This window comes from Carettochelys insculpta, chromosome 20, assembly GCF_033958435.1.
Source record: "Carettochelys insculpta isolate YL-2023 chromosome 20, ASM3395843v1, whole genome shotgun sequence".
NCBI lineage: Eukaryota > Metazoa > Chordata > Testudines > Carettochelyidae > Carettochelys > Carettochelys insculpta.
In genome coordinates this window covers 26958815-26979121 of record NC_134156.1, presented here as the reverse complement: position 1 = coordinate 26979121, position 20307 = coordinate 26958815, and the positions used below count along the sequence as shown (strand labels likewise).

Here is a 20307-nt window from a genome sequence, read left to right as displayed (position 1 = left end):
CCTTCCCCAAACAGGGCTCCTTCATGGTGAGGATCATTGAATTGTAGTCAGTTTTGGCCTAAACAACATTCTGTGACAATGAATTGTCACATTCAGTGTTGTGTAAAAACATAATTTTCTTTTATCAGTTTTGAACTTACCACATCGCACTCCCTTTTTTTAATTTCCCTTTCTTCTCATATGATGACCTATCAGGAGAACAGAAGCTCTCAATCTACCTTCTCTAAATAAGTACATAAGCACAGCCACACTGGGTCAGACCAAAGGTCCATCTAGCCCAGTATGCTGTCTCCTGACAGAGGCCAGTGCCTGATGCCCCAGAGGGAGGGAACAGAACAGGTAATCACGAAAGTGATCCCTTTCCTCACATCCGTTTCCAACCTCTGACAAACAGAAGTGAGGGACTCCATTCCTACCTATCCTGGCCAAGAGCCATTGATGGACCTAACCTCCATGAATTTATCTAGCTCTTTTTTGAACCCTGTTGAAGTGTTGATCTTCACAACTCCCTCTAGCAAGGAGTACCACGGGCCTACCATGCACTGTGTGAAGAAAAACTTCCTTTTGTTAGTTTTAAACCTGCTTCCCATTAATTTCATTTGGTGACCCCTAGTTCTTTCCTTATTCACTTTTTCCACACCAGTCATGATTTTGTAGCTCTCTAATCATATCGCCCCTTCATCTCTTCTTTTCTAAGGTGAAAAGTCCTAGTCTTTTTAATCTCTGTTCCAATGGGACCCATTCCAAACCCCAAATAATTTTTGTTGCCCTTTTCTGAACCTTTTTCATTGCCAATGTATCCTTTTGAGATGAGGCAACCACATCTGTATGTAATATTCAAGATGTGGGGGTACCATGGGTTATATAGAGACAATAAGATATTGTCTGTCTTATTTTCTATCCCCTTTTTAATGATTCCTAGCATTCTGTTTGCTTTTTTGACTGCTACAGCACATTGAATGGATGGTTTCAGAGAACTATCCACAATAATTCCAAGATCTTTCTTGAGGGGTTATATCCCTGAAAAGGCCCCAATGTCTAAACTGGTCTGAACATTACAAAAGTGTGAGGCCTATCTCTGATTCTAACAGTAATAAGTTATGTAACTCTCCAGATTGTTACATCAATGGTGTGTACTGCTTGGTGACTGACGTTACTTGGCTTTCTGTCTCCTCTCTCACACCACACAAGTAGGTGCCACCAGCTGAAAATAAATGGTGTTAAACTCTGAACTGCATGGAATATTTACCTGCTGATGGTGGACCAATCAGAACTGCTAGAGCTTCAGCCAGAAGCACCAAGCCAATGGCACTGGAAAACTTCTGAGTACCAACAATAGCCATCAGAACTTCAAACTGAAGAGCGCCTACCATTCCATAGGAAATGCCAAAGAAAATGCAGAAAACTACTAAGCCACCATAACTGTTAGACATGGAGCCCATGAGATCTGTAAAACCATTAAAAATCATAGCAAAACTAAAGAGGTAGACACAGCGTGGTCTGACCCACTTCAGACCAGCTACCACTCCACAAATAGGTCGGGCAAAGATATCAACAAATCCAAGAATGGTCAGAAGAAAAGCTGATTTGGTGTCTGGATTTCCCAAATCCTTGGCATAGCTCACCACAAAGACTGGGGGCGCAAAGAGCCCAAGCACCATAATGGAGGCAGCCAGAGTGTAGACTAAAAAACCACCATCTTTAAAGACACTGAAATCCAGGAGCTTTTTCTTTGTTTTCTTCTCAGTAAGTTCCTTAGCAGCTTCAGATTTCTTGGGAGGCTCCAAAGGCCTCATTAGTGCCCCACAAACACAGCAGTTAAGTAGCATTCCACCAAGTATAAGGAATCCCCCTCTCCAGCCATACTCATGTTGCAGTATTTGCCCAAGAGGGGAGAGAGTACAGAGAAACACAGGACTTCCAGCCGCAGCAAGTCCATTAGCTAAGGGTCGGCGTTTGTCAAAGTAACGATTTAACATGATGAGCGATGGTTGGAAGTTGAGTGCCAGACCCAAACCTGGAACAGAGCACACAAAAGTCAGTTCTCACCTTCGGTGTCTATATAAAAATCTCAACAGTTTTCACATTCTTTGATTCACAAAGGTCAGACTTTTCCTATGTCAATTGGAGGAAAGATTTCAGAATAATTAAAAAAAATTAAGAAAGGTTCCATCATCATATTATTCTTGTATGCAATGACTAACAGAACAGAAAGGTTAACATTTGTAAGAAATAATCTGACTAGTTCTTTGTAGGTTGAATTGGGCTCTTCAGAGAGGCCATTTTTGAGGATCTAGTGCTTTAAATTTTTGCCATCGATACCAGTATTGACATGGAGTCTGAGAAGGCGCTAATATGCGTACTGTTAGTCACCCACAATCACTTACCAGTAATGACACCTGCAGTGAGATAGATCTGAATGATGCTGGTACAGAAGGAAGCTGTCACCATCCCCAACGAAGCAAAGAGACCTCCAACCAGCATGACTGGACGACAGCCAAACCAATTGACACACACACTGCACAGGGGACCTGAATAAGGGGAACGAGAATATGCATGATACAGTAAGCAAGAAAACTCATTTTCTCTACTGATTTAATCTATACATTTGTATTTCTTCCCACAATTTGTGCACATCTTCAGGATTGTCTGCTAGCACCATCTCCTCCCTGGGAATTCTGCTTATTTTGCACTCTGCAACCTCAGAATGCTGTACAACATTCTCTGCTGAGGAAAAGGAAGTTGTAGGATCTCTCTTCATATGCATGTGCCCTAGGAACTGACAATTCATATCCTTGGTTTTTTTTTCCTTTCAAAATGCCTGTTTTACCTTCATGTTAACTATAGGTACTTCAGAGTCACATTAGAAGGAAAAGTTTTATCTGTCTGTTTGGTTCCTAGACTATTGTTTTAAAATAGATAATATTTACCTGTTCCGTAAAGCATAGCGAGTAGAATTGATGAAATCCATGCTGTGTCACTGTATCCAACACCAAACTCACGGATAAGCTCTTTAAAGAAGACACTAACTGCCTTTGGAAAGGCATAGGAAAATCCAGTGATGACAAAACATCCAAACAAAACAGCCCAGCCCCAACCCCCATCAGGGGCTTTGACACCAGATGGAGCATCATCAACCACCACAGCTCCCATAGTGAAACTCAATGGGCTGCCTAAGAAATAATAAAAATATAGTTAGTAGCATCCATGTTAATCTACTCAAAATTTATTCCAAAAAAAGTAGCTGTAGTATGTGCAGACACATTAAACTTGTGAGAACATTCTAAACATAGTGGCTGAAGAATTATAAACAGAAAATCTATAGCCATTACATAGAAGTATAATCATTAGTAGAATTTTAAATGGATGTACATCACAGATCAACTGAAATCAAAAGAGTGGATTTCAACCAAACATAATTTTCTAGAGAATTACTGAGATAAACTGCAGTATTTCTTTGTTTCTCTTTGCATATCATAAATATTAGCAGCGTCCAGCCCTTTGTGATGGCTACAGCCGAATGTACTGGTCAATGGGCCTTAGTATTTCTTCGGCGTATCTCTTCTCTAAGTGTTTTTTCAAAGGCACTCTGTTGTAATCCCATTAGTGATAAAGTTCAACAGCTAAGGAAAGAGGTTTTTAGGGGAATGAGTACTCAGGGCACCACCAGCCAACTGCATACTGCCATCCTGAGGGCTGGCCTCCCACCCTACCCAGCCACCCCACCCCGGCTCTGCAGCAATGCATGCTCTGCCACTCTCCTATGGCTGGGGCTAGCACCTAGCTGCACCCCCTGCATGGCGGGTCCTTATCTCAGGTGCTTCCTTTCAGGGACCAGATCCTGCCATGCATGGGAGCTGTGAGGGACCAGGGGTGCCAGCGCTGCGCCACCTCTCCTGCTCCATGGGACACCAGCCCCAGCCCACAGCAGCCAAGTCATGTGCTTGGCAGAGGCAGTGAAGGGCGCCTCTGAGTGTAGAGAAGGCCCAGGGCAGCGGAGGGGCTCCAGAGCCAGCTGGGCGCTCCCACCTTGGGGGCTGCTGAGACCAGCCTTAGGGGATCTCCTGAAGCTGGTATGTTGCTGTAGGTGAGACTATGCTGGGCCTGAAGTGAGTGCAGGGGGAGGTCAGTGAAGCCTTAAGAAAAGCTGCGCTGGACATGCCATTTGTTTGTTATTGCTGGCGGGCAGTGATACCATGCATGTCTCATTGCACAGCTGTAGCCCGTGGAAAGAGGCAGGCTGTTTCCTTAAGCAGCAATCACAAGCTCGAGCTCCTGGGGTCTACTGGTCCAAGTCGTCAGGAGCGGGGCACAATCAGTCATGACAGAGGGAGAGCAGCGATGCTTACGTAGGCACACTCCATACAGGCCTCATGCAATCTCATGACTACAGTGGATGGGTGGGACAGAAGCATGGACTGACAGACAGCTCTCCTTTTATAATATGTAGATAATGTACCCAGTTGTTGCACAGCAGGTTTTCCTTATGCTAGGAGGACTGCTTGTCAATGATGTTGCAAGACAGTCTGCTAGCGAGGCGCAGTGTGACTCAGTGGTTAGGGCAGTAACCTCTCATTTGGTACATCAGGGTTAAAGCCCCCTGCTGTGTCACACACTTCCTCTGTGATCTTGGATGCGTCACTTAGTGTCCATTTCCCCATCTGTAAAATGGAGTTATTAGTACTTCACATGGATGTTGTGAGGACAACTACTTTAAAGTATTTGAGGTACTTAGACAAAATGATAAGAGGGCCAGATAAATACAACATACTAGATAACTAGATACAGACCAACCTACAGTTATGACACTCCTACAGACAATTTTCAAAGAAAAGACAGTCATAGCACTGGACACACTATGGCTTATATTCTTAACAGCAGGGAAATAGCTATTTCAAAATAGGCATTTTTCTTTGTCAAATGAGATTTACCAATTGCAAAATAAACCAACTGCTATTTCAAAATTATTTCAAAATAGCATTTGCATTGTGTTGACACTAGGATAGTTATTTCAAAATAACAGCTCTTATTTTGAAATAACTTTGCTGTGTAGACATACTCTCAGGCTGTGTCCACACTACCCATCCCCTTTCAGAAGGGGCATGTTAATGAGGCAACTTGGAAGATGCTAATGAGGCGCTGACACGAATATGTAGTGCCGCATTAGCATAATAGCAGCTGCACGTGATTCAAAAGTGCCGGTTTCAGAATGCGCACTGCCCAGGTAGATAGGGGCCTTTCAAAAGGACCCCGACTTCAAAAGCACCTATAGGAATAAGGGGCTTTTGAAGTCGGGGGTCCTTTCAAAAGGCCCCTGTCTACATGGAAGGCTTGCATTCTGAAAGCAGCACTTTCAAATCATGCACAGCCGCCATTATGCTAATGAGGCACTGCCTATTCATGTCAGTGCCTCATTAGCATCTTCCAAACTGCCTCATTAACATGCACTTTCTGAAAGGGATGAGTCATATGGTCACAGCCTAAGAGACTAATATGAAGAGGTCACAGGTCAGAGGTGGATAACAACAGATGGTGACTGTCAGCCAGCAGGGTGGCAGCGGCGGCAGAGGTGCGACAAGGAGCTAGCAGGGCGGTGCAGAGAAGCATGACAAGTAGCCAGCAGGGCAGCAGTGGAAAGCAGGTGTGGACAGTCAGCAGCCAGCAAAGTGAATAAAATGCCTCTTTATCTGATGGGAGGTGAACCCTGAAGGTGCAGCAAGAATTTTGTTGGAGACTGTATCAAAATCTTTGCTAAAGTCAAGGTATGTCACATTCATTGACTTCCCCAGGTCAACAGAGCCAGTTACCATATCACAGAAGCTGATCAGATTGGTCAGGGACGACTTGCTCTTGGTGAATCCATGTTGACTACTCTTGATCACTTTCCCCTCTTCCAAGTGCTCCAAAAAGGATTCTTTGAGGATCCCTCTATGATTTTTCCGAGGACTGAGGTACAGCCGACTGGTCTGTAGTTCCCTGGATTGTCCTTTTTTCCCGTTTTTAAGCATGGGCTTATATTTGCCTTTTTCCAGTCATGTGGGACCTCTCCTGATCTCCACGTTTTCAAAGATAATAGCCAAAGACTCTTCAATGACATCTACCAATTCCCTCAGTACCCTTGGATGCATTAAATCCACACCCATGGATTTGTGTGCATCTAGATTTTCTAAGTAGCTCTTAACGCCTTCTTTCCCCACCGAGGGCTGCCCAGCTCCTTCCCATACTGAATTGCCCAGGGCCATAGTCAGGGAGCTGACCTTGTCTGTGAAGACCAAGGCAAAAAAAAGCATTGAGTACTTCAGCCTTTTCCACATCATCTGTCACTAGGTTACCTCCTTCATCCAAGTAAGGGCCCTACACCCTCCCTGATAATCCTCTTATTGTTAACATGGCTTGTTAACCCTTCTTGTTGCCCTTTAGATTCCTTGCTAGCTGCATTCTCCAGCTGTATATTTATATTCCCACTCAGTCATCTATCCAAGTTTCCACTTCTTTTAGGCATCCTTTTTGAGTTTAAGCTTGCCGAGGATTTACCTTGTAAGCCAAGCTGGTTGCCTGCCATATTTGCTTTTCTTACTGCACGTCGGGATGGTTTCTTCCTGTGCCTTCAATTGGACTTCTTTAAAATACTTCCAGTTCTCCTGAACTACTTTCCCCTTCAGATTAGCTTCCCAGGGGATCCTACCCATCAGTTTTCTCAGGGAATCAAAGTCTGCTCTTCTGTTTTTTTCCTACTACCCTGAGTGGTCTTGACTGAAGGAGATAGCTACCGATGTGATGGGCATGGATGTGGTGCGATGCAATGGGTAAAAGAAATTTTTCATTATGGGCACCCTTTATATTTCAAAGACTGGGTGCTGATGAATTCAAATTCAAATTTGTGGGATTCCTGTGACCTTCTTCCTGCACACCTGGACAGCCATGGAGAAGGAAGTGTCCATACCTGGTGGGTAACCACATAGCTTTGTGGGATACATATGGGACACTTCTGGAGGCCAATGAATTCAATTTTAAGACATGGTGCTTCCACGCTGGCTTTTATTTGAAATTTTAAATTCAAACTTGATGCTACACCCAATTTCCAATGGTATTATCATATCGATATTAATGCTCCCTAATTCAAACTAATGGTATTTACAGTGAAGACAGTGACATTTTAATATCAAGCTAACTGCCCTAAATTCAAATGCATCTCGTAGCATAGATGTAGCTTTAGGCAGCCAACAAGAAGCAGCAATCCTACCCAGAAGCAAGCCACCCTGCTGCCTCAAAGCCAATCAGAATCGATCTCTTCCAGCTCTGTGCTGCTGCGGATACATCTAGGGTATGTCTACACTAGCCAGCTACTTCGGAGTCGCTGGCACAATGTCGAAATAGCATCCGTCGCGTCTACACACGCCGTGTGCAATTTTGATGTCGAAATTGACGTTAGGTGGCGAGACATCAAAATTGCTATTCCCATCCGAAGATAGGAATAGCGCCCTACTTCGACGTTGAACGTTGAAGTAGGGTGTGCATAGACGATCCACGTCCCGCTACTTCAAAATAGCGGGCTCCTCCATGGCGGCCGTCAGCCGAGGGGTTGAGATGCTCTGTCCAGCCCCTGCAGGGCTTTATGGTCCCCGCGTGCAGCAGCCTTTAAAGCACCATGGACCCAGACTTCCTGTGGCAGGAAACTAAGAGTGTGCAGGCAGCAGCACATGCACATGCTAGCCCTGCACACCCTCTACAGGCCCCAACCCATCCACGCACCACCCATTGCATCGAGCCAGCCCCCCCAAGCACTCCCAGGGCTCCCCTCCTGAGGGGACCCAGGCACCCCCGGCAGCCAAGGTGGGGGCCAAAAAGAGGCAGGGCCCCTCCTGGTCGGAGGCCAAGCTCTGAAACCTGCTGGGGCTCTAGGGTGAAGAGGAGGTGCTCCACATGATGGGGAGTAAGCAGTGGAAAGCAGAAGCATTTGCCCGACTGGCCGAGGGCCTGGCTACCCAGGGTCACCCTGCCCACACTCTGGATCACATCTGGAGTAAGGTGAAGGAGTTGCAGCAGGGGTATGCCCGGGCCCAGGACTCAGCCAGCCGGTCTGGGGCCGCCCCTGTCTCTTGCCCCTATTACAGGGAGCTCAAGGCCATCCTGGGCCCCCGGGACACCTCCTCCCCCCCGACCACCCTTGATATCACGGCCAGCGAGCCCCAGCAGGCCTCGGAGCCAGAGTCCGGCCCGGAGGCCAGCCCCACACCCTGGGGCCCACACTAGAAGCACCCCCTCAGGACAGCGGAGGAGGGGTCCACCAGCAAGGAGTGGGGGCTCCTCATCTACCTTCCCTGCCAGAGCACCAGCCAGGCATCCGCCCACCGGGCTTCCCCTGACCGCGGCAGTGGACGGTAAGGTATGTACCCCACAGGGCACACACCCATGGGCTATGGGGCGGGGGCACCAGACACGACCGGGAGCCTCACACACCCCCAGCGGTCCCCAACCCGCAACCGCCCAGCCACAGCATGGTCCCAGGACAGGGGAACAGCCATCAGTGCCCATCAGCACCCACACCCATGGACAGCACTGTGTCTTAACCCCGGGGGTGGGGGGAGTATGCTATGGGGACAGCCAACAGGGACATCATACCCACCGACGGGGACGGAGACCCCGCACCCAAGAGGGGGTGGGGGGAATGGGCCACGGGCCAGGGAACAGTACTAACAGCCTTCCTCTCCCTCTCTCCCTCTCTGCAGCTGCACCCTCCGATGCCCCCGGCAGCCAGGCACCCTCCGTTGTCCCTGACAGCCCACCAGAGGTCAGCCACCGCCAGCACCTGGAGACACCCCCAAGGCCAGTGGGACGGTCCTGCCACCACTGGACCCTGGGGATGGCCCCTGTGGACCCCCAGCTCCTGGCAGCTCTCTGGCAGCAGACGGAGGTGGCGGAGGAGAGACTCCACTTCAACAGGGAGGAGTCCACCCGGCGGTGGGCGGCGTGGGAGGACTTCATGGGGGTCTTCTGGGACATAGCCGGGTCGATCCAGGAGGCCGTCACCCGGCTCCTGCCCCCCGGGCCGCCCTCCCCGCCGCGCCACCTGCCACCCCACCAGCCGCACTGCCTGCAAGCTCCCCAGGACCAGAGCCCACTGGGGCTGAAGACCAGCCAGGGGAGGCATCCCGGCCATACTTGCCGGTCCTCCCAGCTCCCAAACGGCCATGCCCCTCTACCCCCACCCCAGACTGATGGGCCAACATCTGAGCCATCCACCGGGCCCCCATGTATATAGTTGTCCCCCTTTTTGTATATTGGCTGCAGTTCCTGTTGTGCACAAAACAAAGTTAGAACTTTTCAGAAAAAAAAAAGGTTTTATTTTCCAAATAACAGGAGGCGTGTGCTTGTTGTGGGGGTAGCGTGCAGGTGTTTGGGCCAGTGTGCAGGCAGTGTGGGCTGTGTGGGGGGGGGTCCTCTGGGGAAGGCCAGGGAGGTGCCTGATCGAAATGGGCCTGCAGGGCCTCACGGACCTGTACCCCCATCACGGTGGACCTGGCGGCTGGGTGCGGCGGCCAGCTGGGGGAAGCCCGTGCCAGCGTTGACCACCCACCCCTGGTTGAAAGGCTCCCCCTTGCTCTTGACAATGTTGTGGAGCGTACAGCACGCACCCACAACCTAGGGGATGTTCTGGAGGCTGACATCCAGGCCCTTCAGACGGCCGGAGGTCCTCTCCACCACCTGACGAACTGCTGCTGGCTGGCATTGAGGTGGCTGGTGTACGGGTGCATAAGCCAGGGCTGGAGGGGGTAGGCTGCATCCGCCACGAGGGGAGATGTAGGTCCTCTTCTCCAGCCGGCGGCACAGGCCTGAGCTCCTAAAAACACGGGCATCGTGCGTGCAGCTGGGCCAGCCCACGTACACATCCTGGAAGCGGCCTCGACTGTCCACCATCGCCTGGAGGACCACGGAGTGGTAGCCCCTGCAGTTATGTATCTTCCTCTGCTGCGGTCCGGGGTGTGGATGGGGATGTGGGTCCCACCCAGGGCCCTGAAGCAGTTCAGGAACCCCATGACAGTGAATCCGGCGATGGCTGCGTCCAGGTCCTCGAGTCAGACAACCCTCTGGAGCAGCATGGCATTGAGCGCACAGACCACCTATGGGGAGGGAACACAGGCGCCCATGAGGGTGTGCAGGGTGCCCCAGGGCCCTCCCCCCAAGGCCCTCCCCCAGACTCCCCTCCCGGGCCCCTCCCTGGGTACCCCCCCCCAGCCCCTCACTCCCCGGCGCCCCTCCTTCCCCAGCCCCACACCCAGCCCCCCCGCCCCCCAGTGAATGTGTGCCCGGGCCTCCTTACCTCCATGATGACAGCCCTGACTGTGGCCTTTCTCACTCCAAATTGGTGTCCCACGGAGCGATAGCTGTCTGGAGTGGCCAGCTTCAGACAGCTATTGTGATCCTCCCCTCGACGGGGAGGGCGTGCCGCATCCGGGTGTCCTGGTGCCTCAGTGCAGGGGTGAGCCACTGGCAGAGCTCCAGAAAGGTCTGCCGGCACATGAGAAAGTTCCGCAGCCACATGTTGTTGTCCCACTCCCTCATGACCAGCTGCTCCGAGCACTCGGAGCACTCCAGAGGTGGGGGAGCAGCCAGCGGGGGAGGAAGAGGGGACCCCAGTGGTCAGGGGCATCCCCGTCCGCCTCCAGGGAAGGCTCCTCTGGGAGGAACCACTGGGCAGCCTCCCGGGCAGCACCTAGCACGGCACTTGCCCCCTGGATGACTACCTGGAGGGCCTCCTCTTCCTGCTGCTGCTGCTGCTGCTGCTGCTGCTGCTGCTGCTGCTCGGGGTCCATATCTTCTGTGCCTTGGTCTGCGAGAGTGTGGAGAGTACCCTGTGGACCTCATACTGTGCAGGCTGTGTGTGTCTGGGAGGGGCCCTTTAAAGGAGCAGTTTACTGTTGACCTGGAAGGGCTACTCCAGACTGTCACCCGGTCCATGGGCTTTCCTGGCCCCTTATTTCGATGGGGAGCGCTTGTGTGTGTGGACGCTCTGAGTTCCCTTCTGGGGCGGCTCCTTTCGACGTTCCCCATCACTACTTCGATGCTGAACACCGACGGCACCAGCCCTGGTGGACATGTAGATGATACACGTCACAGTAGCCTATTTTGATATCCTTACTTCGAAATAGGCTACTTCGACGTTGTGTGCTAGTGTAGACATAGCCCTACACTTTTGAGGTAGGATTTCATGTGTCTAATATGGATGCACAAAATTGACTTCTCAGGGGTTGCAGTTGACCCCTGTACTTCTCGTGAGGAAGGAGTATGGGAAGCTGACAGAAGGAACTCTCATGTCGACCTTCCCCAGTAGAGATGGCCAAGTTAGCCAAGCAAAGATACGTCAATTCTAGCTACACAACTGTGGTAGCTAGAACTGTATATCTGCAGTTGACTTACTTTGCCTAATGTAGATGTAGCCTGGTATAATCAGCCAGGATATGACTTCAAGAAAACTTTAGGAAAATTGAGTACTATGGATGAAAGAAGTGTCATGGGGTGAAACAGGCAGTCAGTTGAAAAGCACTGTGGCTACGTCTACACAAGCCCCAAACTTCGAAATGGCCACACAAATGGCCATTTCGAAGTTTACTAATGAAGCTCTGAAATGCATATTCAGGGCTTCATTACATGCGGGCGGCCGCGGCACTTTGAAATTGACACGCCTCGCCACTGCGCGTCTCGTCCCGACGGGGCTCCTTTTCAAAAGGACCCCGCCTACTTCGAAGTCCCCTTATTCCCATCAGCTCAAGGGAAAAGGAGCCCCGTCGGGACGAGACGCGCAGCGGCGAGGCGCGTCAATTTCAAAGTGCCGCGGCCGCCCACATGTAATGAAGCGCTGAATATGCATTTCAGCGCTTCATTAGTAAACTTCAAAATGGCCATTTGCGTGGCCATTTCGAAGTTTGGGGCTCGTGCAGACATGGCCTGTAAGTGATATCCAACAAGATAGAACTAAAGTTTGAAACTGGTAGTCAGAAGTGGAGGGAAATGGAGGCTGGAACCAAGCAGGAGCTGAGACTGTTAGCAAGTTGAGGCCAGGCTGGAACACAGCTGGAGCTCAGACTGGAAGCAGGATGAAGCAGGGCTGGAACAAAGGCAAATGCAACTGTGGGCATGGTATGTGTTAATCAAGCTGCTGATCTCTGTCTTTGTTATCATCTCATCAGCCTCATCATAGGATAACAAGCCTCATGGACAAGGGAGAAGTGGTGGATGTGGTATACCCAGACTTTAGTAAGGCATTTGATGTGGTCTTGCATGATCATCTCATCAATAAATGGGCACATACAACTTAGATGGGGCTACCATAAGGTGGGTGCATAACTGGCTGGATAACCATTCTGAGAGGGCATAACAAGAGGGGTTTTGCAGGAGTATGTCTTGGCACCAGTTTTGTTCAAGATCTTCATCAACAATTTAGATACTGGCATAGAGAGTACGCTTAGTAAATTTGTAGATGATGCCAAGTTAGGAGGTGTTGATAGGGTCCTAATTCAAAATGATCTGGACACACTGGAGAAATGGAAAGGTAAATAGGAAGAAGTTTAATAAGGACAAATGCAAAGTACTCCACTTTGGAAGGAAAATAATGAGTTTCACACACACAGAATGGGAAGCAACTGTCCAGCAAGTGGTACTGCAGAAAGGGATCTAGGGGTCATAGTGGATCACAAGCTAAATATGAGTCAACAATGTGACACTGTTGCAAAAAAGCAAACATTCTGGGATGCATTAACAGGAGTGTTGTGAGCAAGACACAAGAAGTTGTTCTTCCGCTCTACTGTGCACTGATTCGGCCTCAGTTGGGAGTATTGTGTCCAATTTTGGGCACCACATTTCAAGAGAGATGTGGAGGAATTGGAGAAGGTCCAGAGAAGAGCAACAAGAATGATTAAAGGTCTAGAGAACATGAGCTATGGGAGAAGACTGAAGGAACTGGGCTTGTTTAGTTTAGAAAAGGGAAGACTTACAGGGACATGATAGCAATTTGCAAGTACCTAAAACAGGGTCACAATGAGGAGGGAGAAATTGTTCTTCTTAGTCTCTGAGGGTAGGACAAGAAGCAATGGGTTTAAACTGCAGCAAGGGAAAATCCCACTCAAATTAGATTTATCCTATAACAAAATATTATTGCATTATATGGGCCTGCCTGGACACATGATGTTATGTGATACATGGCTCTAGAGTGCCCATATTTTCCTATGCTGAATACAGGACACCTGGTAAAATAATTCATATTCAAAGAAGTTCAATGGCAGTCAATTAGAACTATGCAGAACAAATATTCAAATCAACATCACGTTGATGGAGCCCATTATAAAGAAATACTACATAGCTGGAGTCTTTATTTACCATCTTATCTTTAAGGTCTTCATGGAGAGATCTATCTCTCTCTCACACACACAAAAACACAAACTCCTGTACCTGGGTAGGGGGGAGACTGACCAAGCTGAGACAACCCTTCCTATCAGAACTCTCAACCCTCCATGCTTGGCTGGGCCACTGGGACAGCACCACCTTATTTGGTACCTGCCTGGGGATCTGCAGGATTAGAATGCAAACATGCTGGCAATAGCTTCCTCCCTGCCACTAAAGAGTTTAGCTGAGGGGCAGAGAAGCTTCCCCACAGTAGCTGCTGTGTGGGGCTTTGGCACATGGAGGACTTTGGTTCCTCTTGGCCAATGGTTCTTGAGCTTTCTCAGGATACCAGCCCAACCTGAGACAGTTGGGAAATGAAGAAGCCTGCCAGCCAAACTGTTGATGAGCCAAATGATCTACCCAGTGTCTGTTTCTCTGCACAGCATCAGCAGTGGGCCACACTCCACAAGGGGGCATATGGAGAAGTACTGAGGAGGGGTGAACAGGCTCAGCAGCAAGAAGACAGTGAGAGGGGAAGCATGCAAAAGGTGGATGGGAAGTGCAGGGGACCAGCCACTATACGCCCACATTCACAGCCACCACAGTAAGCAGTCAGTACTGGCTGGAAATGGGCTGCAGGGGGTAGGGCACCTACTGGGCCAAGAGCTGGCACACAGCAGGGACTGCACTAACAGACCAGCAGGGGGAGCAGCCAACCCCACACTGCAGATTTGCCCAACCACCAGCCGTACACACTCATCCCCATCATCAGCCACTGGAGTCCAAAACTCACTGCTGGTGGGCATGTAGCTGGTGACCAAGGACCAAGGCAGCAGTAGGATCCACTGGTACTGATGGGAGGAAAGAGGAAGAAAATATGGCACAATTTGCCCATTTTTTTAAATAAGCAGGGACACCTACAGGAGGGCTTAAATCAGGCGTGTCCAACCTGCGGCTCTCGACAGCTAGTAATGTGGCCCCACAAGATCGTAAACTTTTAACATTATTATATGATTTATATACATTAACTATATTATATATTTTATATGCGGCCCAAGACAATTCCTCTTCACTCAATGCGGCCCAGGCAAGCCAAAAGGTTGGACACCCATGGCTTAAATGCAGGACGTTCCCTTTAAAAACAGGACTTTTGGTCAGCCTCATGCCACAACTGTTCAACTACGGCATGAAGGTCTAACAAAATATAGTATGCCAGCAGGTTATGCTGAAGATACATTAACCCTCAGCTCAAAATTTCTCTTTGTGACATAATTCTAATGCTAGATGTCAGGTGAACTACAGTATACACTCTCTGTGTCACTGCATTTTACAAAATTCAAGGTAATACAACTAACAGACCAGTTAATAAAGACAGAAACTAGCTTAGCCTGAGTTGTTCATACTCTTGCATTTAATATCATGCTATAACAGAACACTGAAACTTTCTAGCCCTAAACAACTTTGCCACAGAATGAGTTTCTTTCACGTGTTGTCACAGAGCAGGTTATTTCTTTAAAGGCAAACACAGATCCTGGCCATCTTTTATCCTCGTTCTGGCTTTTTAAGGACATGCACTGTAGTGGTAGCTGTGGTAGTTGCAGAATATTAGAGAGACTGAGTGAGGTAACATCTTTTATTGGTCCAGCATCTGTTGACATGAGACCTTTAGTTCAAAAGCCTGTCTCACTCTCTCATGAAGAGAAGATGGCCCAATAAGCCAACTATTATCTCAGCTGGTCTCTTTACAGACAGGCATTCTGTGATTCATAGGCACATGAAAGCCATGTCTACACGTGCACGCTACTTCGAAGTAGCGGCACTAACTTCGAAATAGCACCCGTCACGGCTACATGCGTCAGGCGCTATTTCGAAGTTAACTTCGACGTTAGGTGGCGAGACGTCGAAGTCGCTAACCCCATGAGGGGATAGGAATAGTGCCCTACTTCGACGTTCAACGTCGAAATAGGGACCGTGTAGTCGTTGCGCGTCCCGCAACGTCGAAATTGCGGGGTCCTCCATGGCGGCCATCAGCTGAGGGGTTGAGAGACGCTCTCTGCAGCCCCTCAGCTCAATGGTGGCCACGTGGAGCGGCCCCTTAAAGGTCCCCTCCCCCTCCCTTCCTGTGCAGGAAGCTGAGAGAACGTGCAGGTGGCAGCCCAGACACGCGGCCAGCCTGCACATTCCTCAGCCAGCACAGACAGCCACCCCAGCTGCGATGGCTGCCCGGCAGCCCCCCCAGCCCCCCCAGGGGACCCCCCCCCAAGGGGAGCCAGGGCAGCCAGCCCAGCCAGGCGGGCAGCCAGGCTGGCAAGCGGCAGCGGGGCCCCTCCTGGACGGAGGCCGAGCTGCGGGACCTGCTGGGGCTCTGGAGCGAGGAGGAGGTGCTCCAGGTAATGGGGAGCAAGAGGCGGAACGCGGATGCGTTCGCTTGGCTGGCCGACGGCCTGGCTGCCCGGGGTCACACTGCCCGCACTCCTGATCATGTCAGGAGTAAGGTGAAGGAGCTGCGGCAGGGTTACTCCCGGGCCCGGGCTGCGGCCGGCCGATCTGGGGCCGCCCCCGTCACTTGCCCCTTTTACAGGGAGCTCAGGGACATCCTGGGCCCCCGGCACACCTCCTCCCCTCCGGCCACCCTTGATACTTCGGCCGACGAGCCCCAGCAGGCCCTTCAGCCAGAGTCCGCCCCGGAGGTAAGCCCCGCACCCCGGGGGCCCCCCCGGAGCCCACCCCCAGGACATCGCGGCAGGAGGAGGAGGAGGAGGAGGGGGGCTCCTCCTCCGCAGAATCCGGGCTGCAGATCCTCCTCCTGCCATCCCGGAGCAGCAGCCGGGCCTCCGCCCCCCCAGGGATCTCCAGACCGTGGGAGTGGACCGACAGGTATGTACCCCCCTCTGGTGTACACCCCTGGGCTTGAGGGGCAGGGGGTAATAGATATGTGTCCAGGGCCCCCCACATGCTCACATGGCCATGGCCCCAAGGACAGCAGGGCCATGTCCCTCACAGCAGTGCATCAGCCCCTGCCCCCCCCCACCCCGCACGACAGTGCCATGCCCCATCCCTGGGGCAGGGGGGAGCAGAACCTCGAGGGGCCCCCGGGAGGAGGGGGTGGGACACCCCGCAGCAGCAGCAACAGCAGCATGTGATGGAGTGGGGGGAGTGCAAAAGGGAGACAGGCTAGATATGAGCAACAAGAGCCAAATAGCTCCCAGGGGCAAATGATGATCGTGGGGCTACAGCTGGCAGGTGACACCTCTGCCCTGAACAAAGAGGAGGGAGGAGCCGAGCTGGCTTTGAATTGGGGGGGCAGGGCGGGGGCCACAGGTAGAGGCTAGGGGAAAGGAGAGCTGGAAGGCAGCCAGCCTGAGGAGGGGGAAAGCTGCATCCCAGAGGGGCACCCCTTGGGGTCTTCTCCCCAGGACGGGTTGGAAGGACTGTCTCTTCCGACAGCTGGTGCTGTCACTCCTGGGAGAAACTGGGCATCTGTGGCCTAAGAAACCTCTCCTGCCAGACCCTGTGGAGTGAAGTGAGAGTAGCTCCCACCAGGGGACGGGGTGCAGTGCTGGGGGACCCCTGAACCCCATCCATCACAGCAGCACCTCCCAGGGACGGGGATGGGGAACCTGCAGCACAGGGCTGGGGGGACAAAGGCCAGGCCACGGCTCGGGGCCCACACTAACGCCTGTCTCCATTCTTCTTCCCCGCCTCCTCTCCTGTGTCCCGCACCTGCACCATCGGAAGGACCGGAAGAGAGCGCCGGCGAGGCATCAGTAGTCCCGGAGACCCCTCCGGGGCCATCGCTCCAGGCAAGCCCCTCAGCCGAGGACCGACCGGCCCCACGGCAGGCTAGACGGTGGACCCCGCGCCACCACCAGCCGACGGCGACAGACCCCCAGCTGCTGGCCATCCACCGTCGGCAGCTGGAGGTCGCGGAGCAGCACCTGCAGCTGCAGGAGCGGGCGCTGGCCTGGCGCCAAGAGGCATGAGGGGCCTACATGGAGACTTTCAACCGCCTGGTGGACTACCTGGCCCCCCATGCCGCGCTGGCTGCTGCAGCGCCCAACATGCCTGCTCCACCCGCCGCACCACCAGCTGCTCTGCACGTCGCCGTCCCGTCCGCCGTCGCCCCCCCACCCACCACCGAGGGACAGAGCGCCGAGGGACCCCTGGAGCCAGCTGAGACTCGCCGGGCATATCTTCCGGTCCGCCCCGCCCCCAGCCAGCCCCGGACAGGGCTGCGGCCGCGGCGGGGCTCCCGGCCACCCACGCCCAGTGCCGGACTTTAGGGGCGAGGGGCCCAGGACGTGGTTCCCCCCCTTGTATATAGTTGGGACTTATTATTTTGTGCCCCCCGTTTGCCCCAGCCCCCCCATGTAAATAGTTTTCCCCTTTATCATCCCTGGTTTTCTTTTTATTACTGAACACACTTTTTTATTACTATTGTTTTATTTGTACATATTACTTTGGTTCCACACATGTTGTATATAGTTTGTTCTTGTTTTATATTTATAGTTTAAAAAAAAAAGTTCTAAAAGAAAAAGCAGTTTAAGTTCAGCCACAAGTGCGTGCTGTCATTTGTCCAGGAAAAGTGGGAGGGGGTGCGGTTGGGTGCTCCATGGTGTGGGCGTTGGGGCAGGGAGTGTGGTGGAGGAAGGGGTGGGCAGTGGGGGGCCTGGCAGAGTTCACCCCGCGGCCTCATCATTGAAGTGGGCCCGCAGGGCCTCCCGGACCCGGGTCCCTTCGGGGTCCACCTGCCGACTGGGGACAGCGCGTGGCTGCACGTCGGCCCTGCCGGCCTCCACAGCCCAGCCCTGGAAGAAGGCCTCCCCCTTGCTCTCCACCAAATTGTGCAGGGCGCAGCAGGCACCCACAATCAGGGGGATGGTGTTGGGGCCCGCATCCAGGCGGGTCAGGAGACATCTCCAGCGTCCCTTCAGGTGGCCAAATGAGTGCTCCACCACCTGGCGCGCGTGGTTCAGGCGCTGGTTGAAGTGCTCCTGGCTAGCAGAGAGATGGCCTGTGTACGGGTGCATGAGCCAGGGCCGGAGGGGGTATGCCGCATCTGCGATGACGCAGAGGGGCATGGTGGTGTCCCCCAGAGGGATCTCCTGCTGGGGGATGTAGGTCCCTGCCTCCAGCCGGCGGCACAGGCCCGAGTTCCGGAAAACCCGGGTGTTGTGGGTGCTGCCAGGCCAGCCCACATAAATGTCCTGGAAACTGCCCCGGCTGTCCACCAAGGCCTGGAGGACCACAGAATGGTAGCCCTTGCGATTCATGTAGCGTCCTCCACTGTGGTGCGGGGCGCGGATGGGGATGTGAGTCCCATCCAGAGCCCCGAAGCAATTGGGGAAGCCCAGGGTGGCAAAGGCCGCGATGGTGGCATCTGGGTCCCCCAGCCTCACGAGCCTGTGCAGGAGCATGGCATTGATGGCACGCACAACCTGCAGGGAAAGCACATGGGACAGCACCAATGAGGGGTGAGCAGGGTGTGCGTGGCCCTGCCCTGCCCTCCCCTCCCCTCCCCTGCCCTGCCCTCCTCTGCCCTGGCCTCCCCCGCCCTCCCCTCCCCTCCCCTCCCCTGCCCTGGCCTCCCCCCGCGGGTTCTCTTACCTCCATGAGGACAGCCCCGACGGTGGCCTTGCTGACACCAAACTGCTGCCCCACGGATTGGTAGCTGTCGGGAGTGGCCAGCTTCCAGACAGCGATGCCGACCTGTTTCTCCACTGAGAGGGCACGCCACATGGCGGTGTCCTGGTGCCTGAGTGCGGGGGTGAGCCACTGGCACAGTTCCATAAATGTCTGCCGGCTCATCCCGAAGTTCCTGAGCCAGCGGTCGTCGTCCCACTCCCCAAGCACCAGCCGCTCCCACCAGTCAGTGCTGGTGGGGTAGCTCCACAGCCGCCGGTGTGTGAGGCGGGGGTGGGGGCGGGGTGCTGCAGGGTTGGGGGTTGAGCCCTGCTGCCCTGGGGGCAGCTCCTCCTCCGGTGTAGCAAGGAGGTGCTCAGCTGCCTCCCGCATGGCATGGATCAGGGCAAGCTCTGCTCCTGCCGGGAGGGCTGGGTGGACCTCTGGCTGCTGCTGCTGCTGCTGCTGCGGGTCCATGCCTGCATCGCCCGGGGTCTGTGTGCCTATGGCTCCTCAGACCGCGTGCTGTGCAGGCTGAGTGTGTCTGGGAGGGGCCCTTTAAGGGAGCGGCTAGCTGTTGCCCCGGAAGCGCTAGTCCGCCCTGTGACCTTGTCTGCAGCTGTGCCTCGCATCCCTATTTCGATGTGTGCTACTTTGGCGTGTAGACGTTCCCTCGCTGCGCCTATTTCGATGTTGTGCTGCGCAACGTCGAAGTTGAACATCGACGTTGCCAGCCCTGGAGGACGTGTAGACGTTATTCATCGAAATAGCCTATTTCGATGTCGCTACATCGAAATAAGCTATTTCGATGTAGGCTTCACGTGTAGACGTAGCCGAAGAGTCATATGACAGTATTCCAAAAGAGCTTGCGCAGCAGAGGCAGGGCTATTGTGCACCACTCAGGGCAAGGAAGACCAAGGTAAGAAACCCAAAACAACAACAGGAGCTGATGGAGAAGGTTCTTGAGACACCGTTTCTGGAAGAAGACTTATGAAAGCATTGAGGAGGAGGCCCAGAAAGATGACAAATAACTGGCCTGAGAATAAGTGAAGCAGGAAATATTTTTGGGATGGAGTGGGCAGCTGCTTCGCTTATCTCCAGGGCAGTTACTAGCAGGGCAGTTGTTAAAGTAGCTGTTGTTGCCAACTGTCACGATTTTATTGAGAGATTCATGACAGCCAACGTTTTTCTTAAAACCACAGTTAGATGAAGCAAATGACGGTCAGAAGCTCAACTTTTAATTTAAAAAAGTAAGTTTCTAGCTTCCGTGACTGCAAAGAGGAGCTTGAATACCTAAAGCTCAAA

The 20307-nt window shown here is 52.6% G+C and overlaps 1 protein-coding gene across 4 annotated transcripts in view; it reads right to left on the bottom strand.

The window, feature by feature from the left end:
* Positions 1-20307, bottom strand: part of SLC16A3 (solute carrier family 16 member 3) — a 51899-nt gene that overhangs the window by 8811 nt on the left and 22781 nt on the right. For all 4 annotated transcript variants that reach the window (XM_075014576.1, XM_075014577.1, XM_075014579.1 and 1 more), the window contains 3 exons: positions 2931-3173; positions 2388-2531; positions 1250-2017 (listed from right to left, as the gene is read on the bottom strand). In XM_075014576.1, the coding sequence (XP_074870677.1) occupies positions 1250-2017; positions 2388-2531; positions 2931-3153 (1135 nt within the window). In that variant the 5' untranslated portion in view covers positions 3154-3173. The remainder of the gene's footprint in view (positions 1-1249; positions 2018-2387; positions 2532-2930; positions 3174-20307) is intronic.